The following is a 17,066-nucleotide window of genomic DNA, read 5'->3' on the forward strand; positions in this document are numbered from 1 at the left end:
CGCTGCTTGTTTACGTCACGACTCCGCCACGCCTGAAAGTACTGCACCTCGTCGCTGATTGGTCCTGTCACTTTCTAACCACACCCAAACAGTTCAGATGGGAGCTTTGCAAGATGGATTCACCAGTGAGAAAAAAGGAAACGAGCGTATCCATCTAAATCCATCTAACTTTTTGAGTTATGTTGCTAACAAACAAACTAACAAACAAACTAACAAACCCTGCCGATCACATAACCTCCTTGGCGGAGGTAATATGGATGTTAATACTAACAACCTTGGATGTTTGCATAATGTGCATAACATCTCTGCTGCAAAAAAAAGTATGAAACTGGCATTCCAACACATTTCAAATTGAAAAAATTTTGCAACTTTTGCGATTTCCAAACTGCAGCAGGCCATATTGCAATTTAATCTAATTTGCTATTAATTGCCCAGCCCTAGTTATTACCTCCGCCAAGGAGGTTATGTGGTCGGCAGGGTTTGTTAGTTTGTTTGTTAGCAACATAACTCAAAAAGTTATGGATGGATTTTCATGAAATTTTCAGGAAATGATAAGGAAGAGCTGATTAGATTTTGGGAGGGATCTGGATCATCGTCTGGATCCAGGAATCTTTTAAAGGATTCTTCACTATTGGGAGATAGGGCTAATGGAGAGGTCTGCGCTCTCCCAGTGCTTTTCTAGTTAGACAATGCATCTGCACTTAATCCTATAAGCAGCATGTAAACTCTGCACCCCAGGAGCTCCAAGTAAAACAAAAGCCAATGATGATACAGAGGGTAGTGGGGGATAATACTGTGAACCCCACCCCTCAATAAAAACAAGCCTGACACACAAGGACATTGCTCCCTCAAATGAAATGTTAAATTACAGAGTCACTGTGCTACCATCATAACGCACAGGTAGATAGATGTTCCAGAGCTGTGGCTTTTGATGACTTTTGCTTACCTTCCAAATAATGTTAAACCACAGACTGCAGATAATATCTGATGAATCCTGAGTAATGCAAGCCCTTTGGTTACTGAGGAGGAGGATTAATGCCAACAGGGGCAAAAATAAAGGTTGATGAAAATAATTCATTTGCTTTTGTCTTTTTTTTTCTCTCTTCCCTCATTCTCATGAGGGAGTAGGGGGAGTAGAGAGTCAGCCTAGTCAAGCCGGGGTATTTCTTGCCCCAGTCAGGCCACCTCACCCTGCTTCTTCCACCCTCTTGCTAAGCTCTCTCGCTTTTCTCTGTCTCTCTGTTTTCTCTGGTGTTCTCTTTGCAGTGTGGTTGAACCTATGAACTGTGTGAGGATAGGTAGCACTGGCATTGTCACACCCTGGGACTGTTGAAGGTGGCAGTGGTTTCTGAACTATGATGGTCATGTGGTAGGGTAGGTAAGATAAAAAAGACAAAAAAAAGGTCTTCAAGATGTGCCTGGGTCTGTTGAAGGTGGCGATACTGTAGCAGCGAAGGGCCATGTGGCAGGTCATCTAACTAATCAGTGGAGCACAGAAACCTAACTGAGATTAGAGGTGTCTTTACTGAGCAAGTAGCCCTTCATTAGGGCAGTGGTTCTCAACCTTTTCAGCCCACAACCCCCAAAATAAAGGTGCCAGAGACTGGGGACCCCCACTGTTCTCGCAGGTGGTTGAACATCCTCATTCAAGAAGAGTTATGTTCAGACAATGCCGTCCACAAAGGGGGCTAAAAGGGAGAAACTGGGGCCCATGGAGGTCAGCAAAAGCATGGTCCATTGTAAAGTTAGGCTGTGATACCCATATTTTATATTTAACCTCAATAATAACTACTGTTATCAAATAAAAAATACAAAACATTTTTTTATTCTTTTGTGCTGTAGTAAATTTCTGATTTCTTAAAAATATAAAGCCCTGTTCTTCAAAAAAACAAACAAAAAAATTGCTAAAATGGGTTAAATATAGCAAAAATTGGTGGAAAAGGTGGTGAAATGGGATTTTCAAAGTAGTAGAAATGGTTTCAAAGTGGAAAAGAATAAGCAAAAAAGGCAAAAATGGGTTATGGTGGCAAAAAATGGGCATAAAAAGTGGCTGAAATGAGTTTTAAGTGGCAAAAACGGGTAGAAAATTTGGTGAAATGGGATGAAAAATTGGTTTAAACTGACAAAAATGGGTTAACTGAGGCAGAAATTAGGCAGAAATGGGTTAAACTGGTAAAAATGGGCATGCCAAATAGTGGAATGTGGTTAAAATAGGCAAAAATGATTGTAAAAAGTGGTAAAAGTTGTTGACAGCGGCAATACTGGGACAACAATAGGCAGAAAGTGGCATGAATTGGTTTAAGAATAGCAACAACAGGCTGAAAAGAGAGGTGGGAAGGGTTTAAAAGTGACAAAACGGGTTTAAAGTGGCAAAAATGCATTAAAATTGGTGGGAAAAGTGATGAAAACAGGTCAAAATTTGGCAAATTTGGTGGAAAGTGGCAAATATGTAATTTAAAAAAAAATAATCATAGTTTTTCTAAGGCATCTAGAGACTCCCTCTCAGTGCTTCGTGACCAACAAGGGGGTCCCGACCCCCACTGCATTAGGGAACAAGTATATCATGTTTACTCCAAAAACCTCATCAGGAGAACAGGGTTTGGAAATGTTAAAATACTCTTTAATGCAAATAAAATGTTGACTTACACGGGCCAGAAGAAGGTGGCAGCCTTCACTCCTTGTTTCTGTGCTGTGATCCAGATCTGGAAGACAAACAGTACAATCACATTACTTCATTATAACAGCCAGATACAGTTTAGCTGAGCCTTACACTGGACACAAGCAACACCATGAGAGTGAGAAGAAGCAGGATCATGGTGTACTGTACTTTACAGTGTGGGGGCATGAGCCAACGTCTGATACAGCAGGTTGTTCTGAGAGGCTGTTAGTTACACTACATCCTGCCTCAATATCACAAACTGCAAAAACTCAGATCTCAGCGAGTGTATTTGTTTAAGTCATTTTGAAAATATCTCATTTCACCCAGTATAAGATCCTGTTTACACAGTGTATTAACAGGGGTTTATATCCATTAAGGGTATTCTGGTACCAAGAGGTAATCCTTAAGAGTCCACAACCGCTGTTTCTGCACTGCGCTCATTTTTCTCGTTCTAATAAAAAAGGTGAATAAAAAATAAAGTCCAGTGTTTTTATCTCTCAGAGCCCTGAGAGCAAATAGACCAAAATCATTAGCTATTTTAGCTGCCTTGGTCACGGCCGTCTTCGCTGATAAACAACTCAGCTTTGGGGGTCGTCAGTGTCACTCCTCCCTTACTGATCGATCAAAGTGGAGAAGGGGCGGGACTTTTGATACTGGCAGGAAATAAACCAATCAGACTCATCTGTTCAAGGGTGTAGTTTCCAGGTCAGGGCAGGATGTCTTTAGTTTCATGTCTTCATGGTGACATTTCCTTTAAAAAAAGTAAACATTAATCACGCTGAGCTCTTCAAATATGACACTGTGGATGCCACCAAGGAATGAAGTCAATTTTTGTAACCTAGTGTCAAGATGAAGTTGTGAGCACTGCCAGTACAAAAAACAGAGGCTGTGGACACAGGTCTTTGAGCTTTGTGGATGCATCTCAGTGTGCACAGCAAGCAGTTTCAAATCCAATAGTTCCAATAGCATATGGAGGTGGTCTGGGACTAATCTTACGAAGTAGGTGGATTTGCCAGACTCATGTCTGTCATCAGGCAAATCCATCTTAAAAAGCTCCGATCCACAACGCTTGTGCCGCACGGAACACTGGTGTTGTAGTACTCGAGAGTGGTCTTGGTCTTGAGACCGGTCTCAAGATTTGAATGTCTCGGTCTTGTCTCTGTCTCGAAATGGCCGGACTCTGGATTTTCCATCAAGACCGATCAAGACCAGCACTGGTCTACTATTCTTCGACTTCATTAATGTGACAATAAGGAGAAGCGCTCGCTAAAACAACAAATAGCTACACCTGCAAAAACTCTGACATCAGTCCATCTTATTTCTAGTCAGAAAAGCCTCTGAACACTTACTTTAGGCCTCATTCACCTGACAAATCTAGATAAACATCTCATTTTGAGATATTTTAAATAATTCTGGACTTGAGATGCATTTAAATACATACAAGGATTTATTTTTTACAAGATGTTAGTTAAACAAATTTGTTAAGATTTGAGATTTTTGCATGTTGTGGTTTGAAAGAGTTGCAAACACCTTTGTTTATATCTGTCAAAATGATTAAAAAAAAAAAAAAAAACTAAATGCAAAGAGAGAATGCTCTTGAATTCTTGGTCTTGGTTAAGTTGGATTTGAAGCTATTTTCAGTGGCCGCCTACAGTGTGGTGATTCCCTCAGATGTAGCTTTAGTACAGCGTCAGTTTTACTACAACTGGATCACATTTCTGTATGAAATAAAGACGAACAAGACTAGGTTAAAACTAGTATATGGCTGACCATAACTATCTGGGATGCCTGCAGAGTGATTAGTTTTTGGGGTGGGTAATTGTGCTGTCCCTAATGTCTGTAAGTTGAGAATTGAAGGATCCCAAAAGTTTAAAACTTAAAGCCCTGTCTGCAGGAAACAGCTAACCTCAGATAGACTGTTTCATATATCTATTGCATGATGTATTTCCCATTCATCTGGAAAAGCTCCTATAGAAAATGTTTGGGAAGGGCAGGACTCTTCCAAAATTCTTGAAAGGTAATTGGAGTAACATACTGTGACATTCACGTGCCAATCAGAGACTTTTTTGCCCAGACAAGACAAAAAAATGCGCTAGTCTCGAGCTGACAGGCTTACTGCTGCTGTAAATTGTAAATGGTGAAGTTTTGTCTGTGAAAAAAATTGATGCAAAGGCTGGCCAGGAGACGAGCAAAATCATCTTCTCTGCCAGGACAAGCTTTCAATGCGGCTGTTCTGAAGAAATGTGGACCAGTTCTGGTTAAACTGCCACTTTGCTACAGCTACATCCAAGCTAAAGGCTACCGCGGCAGCAGCCATTGGATACAGCGGCAAACCGTCACTACGGCATCTCACCTCCATGGCTGGTTCACCTTTGTGAAAATGCACAACAAACACAGGCGGCATGTGGCAGCCATCATGTGGCCTTACTTCAGTCAGTTACGTCAGTTACAGCCAATCGACAAAATAGCAAGAGCATTTTAACTCTGGGGTCTCAGTGAATGTCTCTCACAGCAGAGTTTAACTTATTTCTCTGTAGTGTGTTGTTAAATATGTGCTTTATTAAAGAAGAGCGTACCAGTACTTTTATTGCCGCTATTTTATCCTTAAGAAACCCTTTTCCCAGAATGTATTATGAGTAACTTTAGTTTTATACCATTTAAAGTTTTGTGGTCTAATTTAAACAAGTTTGGGGTCTTTTTTCTTGGCCTGTTGTTATTTTCCTGTAGTTTGGTTATCACTGCTTTAAGAACATCCACAAAGACTGGAACCCTGAAGAGTCACAGTCCTCTCGATGTCAAAGATTTGGATCTTATGTGGATTAGAATTAATCCCCATCCAGCTGTCATAATGACACATTTACATCTGTTGCTCATCAATGGATGGAAAGTCTGACCTCAGTCTGTCTGTTCCTCCTGCAGCTGGCTTCAAAATAAAAGTCTTTCCAGTCTTTTTGGCCTCTTATCTGTCATATGAATTTGACTTTAAGTCAAACCACACACAAACTTTATCCATCATCAAAGTAAAAAGGAAATCAGAGAAAATCTTTGTCAGCTTACCAATAAAAAGACAAGCACAGCATCAATGGAGCACAGATGGTAAAAAGAAAAGCAGACAGAACTCACTGGCTGTCCTCCCCACCACCGATGGTTGAGTTTCTCTCGACTTCTCAAGGTGAAGGTGGCATCAAACACTGGGTCATACATGGAGTTTCCAACGATACCATGAGACTCTGGATAGAGACCCTGATTCAAAACAAAATCATGTTCAGGTGAGTAATATTTGTCATACAAACCAAATTTATTGTTCTCAAACTGCTCTAATTTGTCTGCTAACTTTTGTGACCATTATTATGCTTCTTTAATATGCTGTTGTTGTCATATCCTAGAGAAGTTTGTGGCAAGTGGATGCTTTTTTTGATAACTGTGTCAGCAATTAAGCAGCTAAACGACGCTCTCAGGCCTCAATACTTAGTCCAGCATTTCCAAAAAAGTTAGGACTGTGGGGAAAAAATGAGTACAGATTTGCAAATCCTTTTCAGTCTATATCAAATTTGGAAAAGATTGGTGCAGGGGAAAGAAAAAACTTGGAAAGTTATGGGCTGCTCAAAAACACCTGGAACATTCCAGAGGTAGGTTTATTGGTCATAGGTGATAGAACCACGATTTGATGTAGGGTTGGGTGTTGATATCCGGTACTGACATGGTACCAGTACCAACTCAAATCGGATTGAATTACAACATAGATATTGACACTTCATTTCAATACCCTGTCACCTCAAATGAAAGGCACGCACCACTTTTCTTATCCAAATGTCTACTGGCATCTTTAAGGGGTCACGGGGGGCTGGAGCCTATCCCAGCTGTCATCGGGTGAGAGGCGGAGTACACCCTGGACTGGTTACCAGCACTGTAAAAAGTATCGATTTAGCACTGGTATCAGAAAAAACCCAAACGATGCTATACCCTACTTGGATGTAAAAGGAGCACTCTTTCTGTGATAGTGTAGGGGTGTATTAAGGCATGGGTATATAGCATGGGTAACTTGCATATCTGTGATACATACAGCTTTTGGAGCAATGTATGCTGCCACCCAGATGGCATCTTTTTTCAGGGGCATGCTAGCAAGACAATACCGAGACATGTTCTGCATTCATATTCTCTTAGCTTGAACTGCTAATTCTTCAAAATCAAACTCATCTTTTAAGGATCACAGACTGAGTTAGCCGTGACTATAACTTGACTTAATTCTTACTCTAACAGATGCCTGTAAGCCAAAAAATAAAGTTACATTTTATGACATATAAAACAGTAACGTGTAACCAGAGCTCTTGTGCTGTACCGTAGCTAGTGAGTAGAGGTTGGGGAAGGTCTTTGTGGGGTAGACTGGCCTCATGTATGGAGCATGGGTCCCACATGTTCCTGAAAAAAAAAAAAAAACAGGGCGACTTAAACTCTTAAACTGTGCTGTCACATATTCACTCTGCACACTGAAGGAAATATTCATGAAAATTCCCCAAAAGACATCAGGACAAAGAGGTGACATCTTGCAACCAGCACCCATTCAACAGGAGAAGCTCCCTGCTGTGCAACTGACTGAGGAAGATTTCAGGATCAGTTTAAATTTTTCCAGACATTTTCATAAATGTACTGTATAAAAAGCTTCAGTGTAATTGCAAAAGTTCAGATCTGACCACTAAACCTAATCTCTGTCATAGGTCTTACTCAGTTTCTCGATGTTGGGTATGATGCTGCTTCCTCTCTTCACATACGAAGCTCTGAATCCATCAACAGACAGCATGATGAGCGGGGGACGCACAAACCTGGACACAGAAGTACAACAAAGGTCGTTAAATGAAAGCAAACTCTGACCATTCCTACTTACATGGGTCTCCATTCTGCCTTTCTGTGAACGTACCCAGCAGGACATTCAGCTGTCTTTATCTCCTCACATTCATCCTGCAGCCATGAAGTGTCTCCTTCAAGAACAAAATCAGAGGACAGAGATACAGATAAAATATGGTTTGGTATACACAATAACAAAAGTGAGTGTACACTGTGGAACGTTTGAAGAAATTCCCTCAAAGCATCCTTTAGATGTGGTGTTCACAAGAATGGCTTGAACAGAGAGATGGCTGTTACACTGACAATCTGAAAACACAATACCTCTGGATCCAGCTATCATAACTGCAGAGGCATAATGGAGGGGGAATATTTAAATGCATGCTATTGTGTGTGAAACATTTAGGAAACATGAACAGCATGTTTAAAGTTGCAAACCTCTGCAGAGTGTCTTATAGTTGGTGCAGCAGTCTCCTCTGGACAGACAGTCGTCAGAGCAGTGACAGGCATGTTGGTCATTTCGAGTTTCTCCACAGCGATCTTTACTGCACTCATAACCTCCTTCTGTGAAACAAGAAAAAAGGATGCTCATGAAAGGATCAGGGAATCAGAGCACCAAAGCCACTTTAAAACCAAGAAATGTGAACGTGTAAAATCTAGAAATAACCAAGGTGAGATGACTGTGAACATCCATCAATTCTCTACACCATCCTATCCCACTAAGAGTCATGGGAGGCTGGAGCTTATCCCAGCTGTCATGGGCGAGACACCCTGGCCTGGTCACCGGTCAATCACAGGACTGACATACAGAGAACAATCGTGCACACTCACACTCACACCTACGGGCAATTTAGAGTCTCCAGTTAGCCTAATGAGCATGCCTTTGGTGGTGGGAGGAAGCCAGAGTACCCGGAGAGAACCCACACATGCACAGGGAGAACATGGAAACTCTGCACAGAAAGGTCCTGACTGAGAAGAGAACCAGGAACCTTCTTGCCATAAGTAGGGCAGGGCAACTAATCGTAAACTAGATTCAATTGCAACATGGCCTGCTGCAATTTACAAATCGCATAAGATGCAATTCTCTTTTACCTGAAATTAGTCAAAATAGCACTTTAATACATTCTTTTGTTGCAGCAGAGATTTTTTGCACATAATGCAATAATTCAAGTGTCAGTTGTTTTTAATGGTTTACGAGAATCTTCCTTTCATGTTTTATGTGTGTTTTGTTTTAGTCAAAATGAGTGACATAAAAATGATAGTGCCTTTCAATAAAGCAGTGGGTATCAAATTTGCAATATGAGCAGAAATAACAAGTTTATTCTATCTAATATTCATGAAGTTTAGCATCAGTTTATACTCCCAGCTGCGGTCAGCTTATAACCAGCTTCACCTCCTCCACCCCAGCCTCCTCCTTTATAGCTTAAAGCTTGTAAACCCTCATATTCAAATTCATGCAACTGTGGATTAATTACCACTAAAATAATTTCTTTGTTTGAAATGCACATTGTCATTTATGTATCTATTCATATGGGGGTTTCTAGCCACGCATTCTGAAAAGTCATAGCAGCTGCTTGAATAACCCAGAGAGCTTCTTTAGAGCATAGCCTTCTCTCTTAAAATGTACTATATCCATTTTGCAATAAAATGGTTAAATATATGATGAGTGTTCCTGACTAATTGTGGGTTATGATATAGAATGATTTATTGCTTGAATTTGTTGAAAAACGCACAATTTGAGGAACCTAATAAGAACCACATATTAAATTGCAATCGCAATATTGGGAAAAAAATCTCAATTACATTACTTTTGCAAATTATTCAGCCTAACTCTGGGGCAACAACGTTAACCCCTGCACCACCGTACAGCACAAGTTGTGAACATCAAAGCCCAATATAAATATCACAAGGACAACACATAAAGTTGTATTGTTTTAGGAAAAGTATTCCCTCATTTTGAATTTTAAGCCAGCAACTGGTTTCAAAAAAGTTAGGACATTGCCATGTTAACCACTCTGCAGAATTACCCAATAAACACTAGAGAACTGGTGACATCTGTTTCTATCATATGAAGTGGATTACTGGTATCAAAATAGGACTGTCAGATGATTATGCATAATGAAACATGCAGGAGGGCATGTACAAAATGATCCCCCACATCTGGTTCAGTTTTTTATTAACAGTGTCTCAACGTTTTTGAAACCTGTTGTGAGCATGAGATTGAAGCTTGACCCACATTTTTACAAGAACAGTAATATTTCTTTAGTTTTTAATGTTTTCTTTGTTGGATGTTGGATAAATGTTAAGATTAAAATGTTTTCCAATTCTGCTTTCTTAATGTTTTTTTAATAATTGTCCCTTTTTTTTTGGAAATGAGGTTATAACTAATATGATATATAAGTACAGAAACCACAAGCACTGATCATGTTTCAGCTGAAAGCTGTAGGACTTCACAGTCGGTGCAGAGAGCTGAGAACGAGCGTAAAGCTGTGTATGATCATTTTTCAGGCAGGGGGACGATTACAGCGGTGAGGCAGTGGTAAACCAGAGACCACCAGGCTGAAGGAGGGAACGTAAAAACAGACCACCAACACTGGGAGGAGGCAGCAGGAGAAATGTTGATGGACCGACAGAGAGAAGGCAGTTCAGAAACACACAGAAATAACAACAAACAGGTTGAAAGAGACGTTTTAAAGCACTGAAGTGATTTTATTCAGCCTGTGGCCATGAGACAGCCCATGTTTACCTTTACAGCCAGTTAATATTAGCAGCCTTTTACACATCTGCATTTATTTTTCAGCACTGGAGGTTGCTACTTGGTGTACACAAAATGATGAAGGGAAAGAAGCACCATGAAGTTGATGCTGTGAGATAAAAGAGAGGAAATGTGTCAGTGAAGGACTACCCCGACAGTGTGGATAATGAGAAATATCAGCTAGATATAGCAGCTGCCTTTGATAGTAACCCCAGTTAGCCTCTCTTCCTTCAAATGCCATCACATCTGTTGCGCTGAGTCTCACCTAGTCAGGCACAGTGACCGTTATAAATCGTCTAGACTCATTTCTCACGGTGCAACTGTAGCAAACCTGAAGTGATTCCCACAGGTGTGTCTTAAGACAAACCTAGGTATGCTGTGAGAATTTGTGCAACCATGCAACTACTGATACTGTCACTGACTTTGAAGGTCACATATTTCATCCCTTTAAGACAAGTTCATGGTTTATGGTTTTGGTCTCAGAGGTCCCCAAAACATGCTCGTGAAGTCGGTTGCTGAAAATTACTCCAGTATAGGATTTTTGCGTGTCTATAAAAGGCGGGGCTAACCCCCCACATGACATCATGAGGGAAAAATCTGAGAATGGCTTGTTTCAGCACACATTTTCTCAAAGGTGGAGACAGAGAGGGAGGAGGGAATGGATTTTTCTGATTCTTTGGGGGATTATGGACAGGACAGGGGCACATATTTCTGCTAGAAAAGCCTGAAAAAGTATATTTTGTTTAATTTGTGATCTTTAAAGAAGCTATTTTGCATGGACATGAAAATGCCTTTAGATTGCATCTTGATCTTAGGTGTGCCCTGCACCAAAGGAGTTTGTAAACCACTGCACACCCTACAGAATTACAGCCCTCTAAATTGTAGTAATTATTTCATTCATCCTTTATTTAGCAGGGAGAACCTGCTGAGACTGAGGCCTCTTTTCTAGAGATGCCCGCAGTAAAACAGTAAACAACAGAACAAAAAGGGAACCACAAACACAGCTGGAATAATAACAGTCACAATTGTGTGCACCCACTAATTTAGCAACCTTGCCCAGTTTACAAAGTCCCATTTGAAAATAGTTCTACTGTAAAGTAGTTTAGACACTGGCTCTTTCAAAGTGACATCTGAGCACCAGACAAGGCAGCTTAGCCATTATTTTCTAATTATTCCACATTATGATTGAAGCATTACACAGTCTTTGCTCATTCAGTCCTTAACCTAAACCGCTGGTCTTATTTAGAGGAAAATATCCTTAGTTGACGGTCTACAATTTTCAAATATGAGTTAGTGGACATTTTTGTTTTATTATTCAGATAATGTAAAAAACTGCAAAATGTATAATAGCATCAACACATTTGGCATATCTTAAGTCTAATTTTATCAGTTAAACTTATCTTAGAGGAGAGAGAGAGCATGTTTTTCTTTCTCACCGTCTAACATTAAATCAGATTAAACTTTTCCTGTTTTTGGTCAATTAGGATTACCAAAATTATTTCTATTTGCTAAATGCTAGAATAATGAGAGAGATCATTTTTTTAGACATTTTTTTTTTTTTTTTTTTTGAGAGTCAGAAGTTTACATACACTAAGATTACTATGCCTTTAAACAATCTGGGAAAGCCCAGATGATGATGTCATGTCTTTGGAAGCCTCTGATAGGTTTATTGACAACATTTGAGTTAATTAGAGGCACACCTGTGGATATATTTTAAGGCACACCTGAAACACACTGCTTCTTTGTGTAACATCATGGGAAAATCAAAAGAAATCAGCCAAGATATCAGGAAGAGAATTGTGGACTTGCATAAGTCTGGTTCATCCTTGGGTGCAATTTCCAGATGCCTGAAGGTGCCACATTCATCTGTTCAAACAATTATACGCAAGTATAAACACCATGGGAATGTCCAGCCATCATACCGCTCAGGAAGGAGACGGGTTCTGTGTCCCAGAGATGAATGTGCTTTGGTCCGAAAAGTGCATCTCAACCCAAGAACAAAAGCAAAAGACCTTGTGAAGATGCTGGCTGAAGCTGGTAAGAGTGTGTCATTATCAACAGTCAAACGAGTCCTGCACTGACATGGGCTGAAAGGCCACTCTCCCAGGAAGAAGCCATTACTCCAAAAGAAACATAAAAATGCCAGATTACAGTTTGCAAATGCACACAGGGACAAAGACCTTAATTTTTGGAGACATGTTCTGTGGTCTGACGAAACTAAAATTGAACTTTTTGGCCAATACTGAAGCAGCATCTCAAGACATCAGCCAGGAAGTTAAAGCTTGGGCGTAAATGGATTTTCCAAATGGACAATGACCCTAAGCATACTGCCAAACTGGTTACAAAGTGGCTTAAGGATAACAAAGTCAATGTTTTGGAGTGGCCATCACAAAGCCCTGATCTCAGTCCCATTGAAAATTTATGGGCAGAGCTGAAAAGGCGTGTGCGAGCAAGGTGGCCTACAAACTTGGCTCAGTTACACCAGTTCTGCCAGGAGGAATGGGCCAAAATTCCTGCAAACTATTGTGAGAAGCTTGTGGAAGCATATCCAAAACGTTTGACCCAAGTCATACAGTTTAAAGGCAATGCTACCAAATACTAATGAAATGTATGTAAACTTCTGACTCTCAAGAAAATAATAAAAAAATGTCTAAAAAATGATCTCTGTCATTATTCTGGCATTTAGCAAATAGAAATAATTTTGGTAATCCTAATTGACCAAAAACAGGAAAAGTTTAATCTGATTTAATGTTAGACGATGAGAAAAAAAAGTTTATGTGCCTTTTTATATAGTGTATGTAAACTTGTGGTTTCAACTGTATATAACATGTAAGTAAGTATTCAGAGCATTCGCTCAGAACTTTGTTGAAGCACCTTTAGCAGGAATTACAGCATCAAGTCTTTGTGATTATGATGCTACAAGCTTGCCATGCCTATTTTTGCACAGTTTCTCCTAGTCTTCTTTGCAGAACCTCTTAAGCTCCATCAGGCTGGATGGGGAGCGTCAGTGCGCAGACATTTTCAAATCTCTCATGTTTAGTAGGGTTCACTCTAGGACATTCACAGAGTTGTCCTGAAGCCTCTCCTTTGTTTTCTTGGCGGAGTTCTTAGGGTTAGGGGTTGTACAAGGTCCAGAGCGCTCTGGAGCAGGTTATCATCAAGGATGTCTCTGTGCATTGCTGCATTCGTCTTTCCCTCAACACGACCAGTCTCCCAGTTCCTGCTGCTGAAAATCATCCCCAGAGCATGATGCTGCCACCACCATGCTTCACTGTAGGGATGGTATTTGAGCAATGCCTGGTTTCCTCCAAACATGACGCTTGGCATTCTTGCCAAAGAGTTCAATCTTTGTTTCATCAGACCAGAGAATTTTGTTTCTCAGGGTCTGAGAATCCTTCAGGTGCCTTTTGGCAAACTCCAGACAGGCTGTCATGAGCCCCGTACTGAGGTGTGGCTTCCGTCTGGCCACTCTACCATACACACCTGATCCGTGGAGAAAGGGATGTTCTTCCAGAAGGTTCTCTTCTCTCCACAGAGCAATGCTGGATCTCTGTCAGAGTGACTTTCAGGTTCTTGGTCACCTCCCTGACTAAGGCCCTTCTACCCCGATCGCTCAATTGGCAGCCAGCTCTAGGAAGAGTCCTGGTGTTTCCAAACTTCTTCCATTTACAGAAGATGGAGGCTGCTGTGCTCACTGTGACCTTCAATGCTGCAGACATTTTTCTGTACCCTTCCCCAGACCTGAGCCTGGATACAATCCTTTCTCAGAGGTCTACAGACAGTTACTTTGACTTCATGGCTTGGTTTGTGCTCTGACATGCACCATCAACTATGGGATACTATAGACAGCTGTGCACCTTTCCTAATCAAGGTCAATCACCTGGATTTACCACAGGTGGACTCTAGACAAATTGTAGAAACATTTGAAGAATGATCAGGGGAAACAGGATGCATATGAGCTCAATTTTGAGTGTAATGGCAACAGCTGTGAGTATTTATGTACATGTGATTTTGTTTTTAATAAATTTGAAAAAATTTCATTTTTTTTTCTCTTTGCCGCACTCTATGTATATAAAAATACTTTTTATATTTAACCTTTAACTAGATAAAGACCAGTTTAAACCAAGATCTCCTGCACAAGGTTGACCTGGTCAAGAGGTCAACAGCACATGTTATAATAAATTATACATATTCAAGAGACAGGTTACAACATTAAGTTAGAAAAATGCTGAAGTTGAAATCACAGACACATTTAGAAACACAGGCCCTGTTCCATAGTGTCACACTGTCTGTCATTTAAGACAGAATGAAAGGCTTCAAGTGAAATGAGTTCAGACAGTTTCTAATAGAGTATTCCATGCAGAGGGAGCTGCAAAACTGAACACTTTTTACTTCATCCAGTCCTTGCAAGAGCAACAGATGAAAATAAATGCAAGGCATAGTGGCTTTTAGTCCTTTGAAGGAGAAGTAGTAGATGAATAAAAGGGAGCTAAACCAAAAAGAGCCTTGTGAATCAGTCATCCAGTGAGTATATCTGTGAACACTTAAAAGAAACCCTGCATGATCAGACAAGTCCATCTTTTTGGATAGATATTTGAATCTCTCATAAGTATACTGAACAAAAAACTCATTAGATATCTGCATTTTGAGTAAATTTGAGCTTATAAACTCACCAGGAGGCTGTCATGTTTTGGTCTGCACTGAAGTGTGATGTCACTTAGCCAGAGCGCTCCTCACCGTTCCTACGTAGTAACCGTTTTCCAGACTGGCAGTAAGTTTTTCTGCCGTAACAGCTTTCATACCAGACACGAGTTTGCTGCATGTTGGCTTTGTCTCCCTGCTGTCAAAGCTCAGTCATTCCTCCTACGTTTTACCTCAATAAACCTCCCTACAAGTGACTGGATTCAGTGTCTAGTGGAAGTGTACCGGTACCTTTTAGAATAAAAGCATTATGTACAAAAGGAGTTTCTCCAAAGAAATGCTAAAGTTGGGCTTTTACTTTGAAAAGCGCAAACTGGAAGTGTTTTTGCACTGTGTTTATCTTTAACTGTAACATTTTATACCATGTGGAAACACAAGGCTTCATAAATAGTAGAAGTCTGGGGGACAACTTTATCAAACAGACGCATTTTAGTTTGTGGCGTGGACTTCATCTGGTTCATCAAGAAACAGATTTCAAACATATTCCACCGATGTGGACGTACATATTTGCTACAACAAGGTAAATATGGCTCTGTATTTATCATTTCACTGTCTAGTTTGACCGATAACCGTTTGTGGTGCAAGGAAAAATAGAAGAGACCTCAAATTTCAAAATTCTCCATGAGTGAGACGTGCAGCGTCTCTGAGTTGCAGCCCTAACACTGACTGCCAGTCTGAAACAGCGGTTACCGCTTAGCACTCCAGGTAAGTGATGTCACGGTACCAAAACACTAAAACATGGCGGCCTCCTGGTGATATTATGACTTGATTTACTCAAAATGCAGTTATCTACTGAGTTTTTAGTTTAATATTTATATGAAAGATACAAATATCTATCCAATAAGGTGAACTTGTCGGATAATGCAGGGTTCCATTTAAGACCTCTAGAAAAGAGGTCTATGAAGAAAAAAGAAAATAAAAACCCAAGTTCACATGATGCTGGAGTACGTACCTGTCCTGAGGCAGAGCTGATCAAAGTCAGAGCAGCAGCTGTTGTACGTTTTACACAGGTTATCACAGCGACAATGAGGAGCCTCCAACTCTACCAGCTCAAAACACCTGTTCCTGCAGGAGCCCAAGGTCGCCACGTATGGAGACGCTGAGCGAGCTGAGGACAGAAAAAAAACATACAAATTAGAGTTTAAAAAGTCTTTCCATCTTTGACCAGGCTATGTGGAGAAACAGAGAGGATGGCTGACACTTTTATTATTATGTAAATCCTGATACAGAGCCAAGAAAGTTAACTGAACATGATAGGACAGGTAAATTACCCACATTAATTTGTCCTGAAACATCAAATTAGGACACTTTAACGTCAGTCTGCTGCCTCATTACAACTGTGAGTAAAGGTCTTTAAGCCAATTCCTTCACACTTCTAAACTTTGAATGCCCTCCAGAGACCGTCACTGTGGTAACTCTATCTGAGTATGAGGACCCTGGAGTCCTCTGAAACACAATCGTACTCTGTCCTCAGTCTGGATTTAAGTACAGTGACCCTGTTTGGCTCCTGGCCCTCAGTGTGAGAACCTAACTGAAGACATCCTGGAGATCTGAGAGGGAGACAGCTTGAACTTACATTTGTAACAACATGCCCTCTGTCCACCACGGCCTGAAAAACAAGCTGGCTCTCAGAGGATGCCAACAGGAGCTCTTCAGCTTGGGTTTCTGGGAGTGTTTTCACGTGCGTGTGTGCTCTGTGTGAAGGAACATCAGATGTCTTCTAAACTGTCCACTGAGCTGTCTGTCAGTTTTTAAAGTGACATGAGACAATAAGGAGCAGTGGTGGACTTATTTTACATCACTGTGCGCACTACAGTGTGTACTATCAAGCCTTTGCTTCCCCAGCTTAACTGCAGAGCACCTAAAGGGACAAAACAGTGTCTAACTACTGCAATAGTAAAATTGAATTTGCCATTTTCTAATTTTAACTGCTTTGCAATTGGCATGTAAATGCTGAAAGCTAATTTAAAATATTGGGTGGACACCTTGGTCAAATATAATGACTTAGATTATTAAATTATACGTTTTCAAGCTTAGCCATGCTGGTGTATTTTCACAGCTATAAGTGCAACCAGATTAGACAAGCATGAACAGAAAAAAACAGCATAAATC

At 40.5% G+C, this 17,066-nt stretch overlaps 1 protein-coding gene across 1 annotated transcript in view; it reads right to left on the bottom strand.

Moving 5' to 3' along the window:
• The window catches only part of enpp2 (ectonucleotide pyrophosphatase/phosphodiesterase 2), a 51,233-nt gene that overhangs the window by 26,399 nt on the left and 7,768 nt on the right, over positions 1-17,066 (bottom strand). The window contains exons 3-9 of the mRNA XM_041794034.1: positions 15,907-16,062; positions 7,937-8,062; positions 7,575-7,635; positions 7,382-7,479; positions 6,999-7,078; positions 5,783-5,902; positions 2,647-2,702 (exon numbers count right to left, since the gene is read on the bottom strand). Of these exons, the coding sequence (XP_041649968.1) occupies positions 2,647-2,702; positions 5,783-5,902; positions 6,999-7,078; positions 7,382-7,479; positions 7,575-7,635; positions 7,937-8,062; positions 15,907-16,062 (697 nt within the window). The remainder of the gene's footprint in view (positions 1-2,646; positions 2,703-5,782; positions 5,903-6,998; positions 7,079-7,381; positions 7,480-7,574; positions 7,636-7,936; positions 8,063-15,906; positions 16,063-17,066) is intronic.

Source organism: Cheilinus undulatus, linkage group 8 (assembly GCF_018320785.1).
Source record: "Cheilinus undulatus linkage group 8, ASM1832078v1, whole genome shotgun sequence".
Lineage (NCBI taxonomy): Eukaryota > Metazoa > Chordata > Actinopteri > Labriformes > Labridae > Cheilinus > Cheilinus undulatus.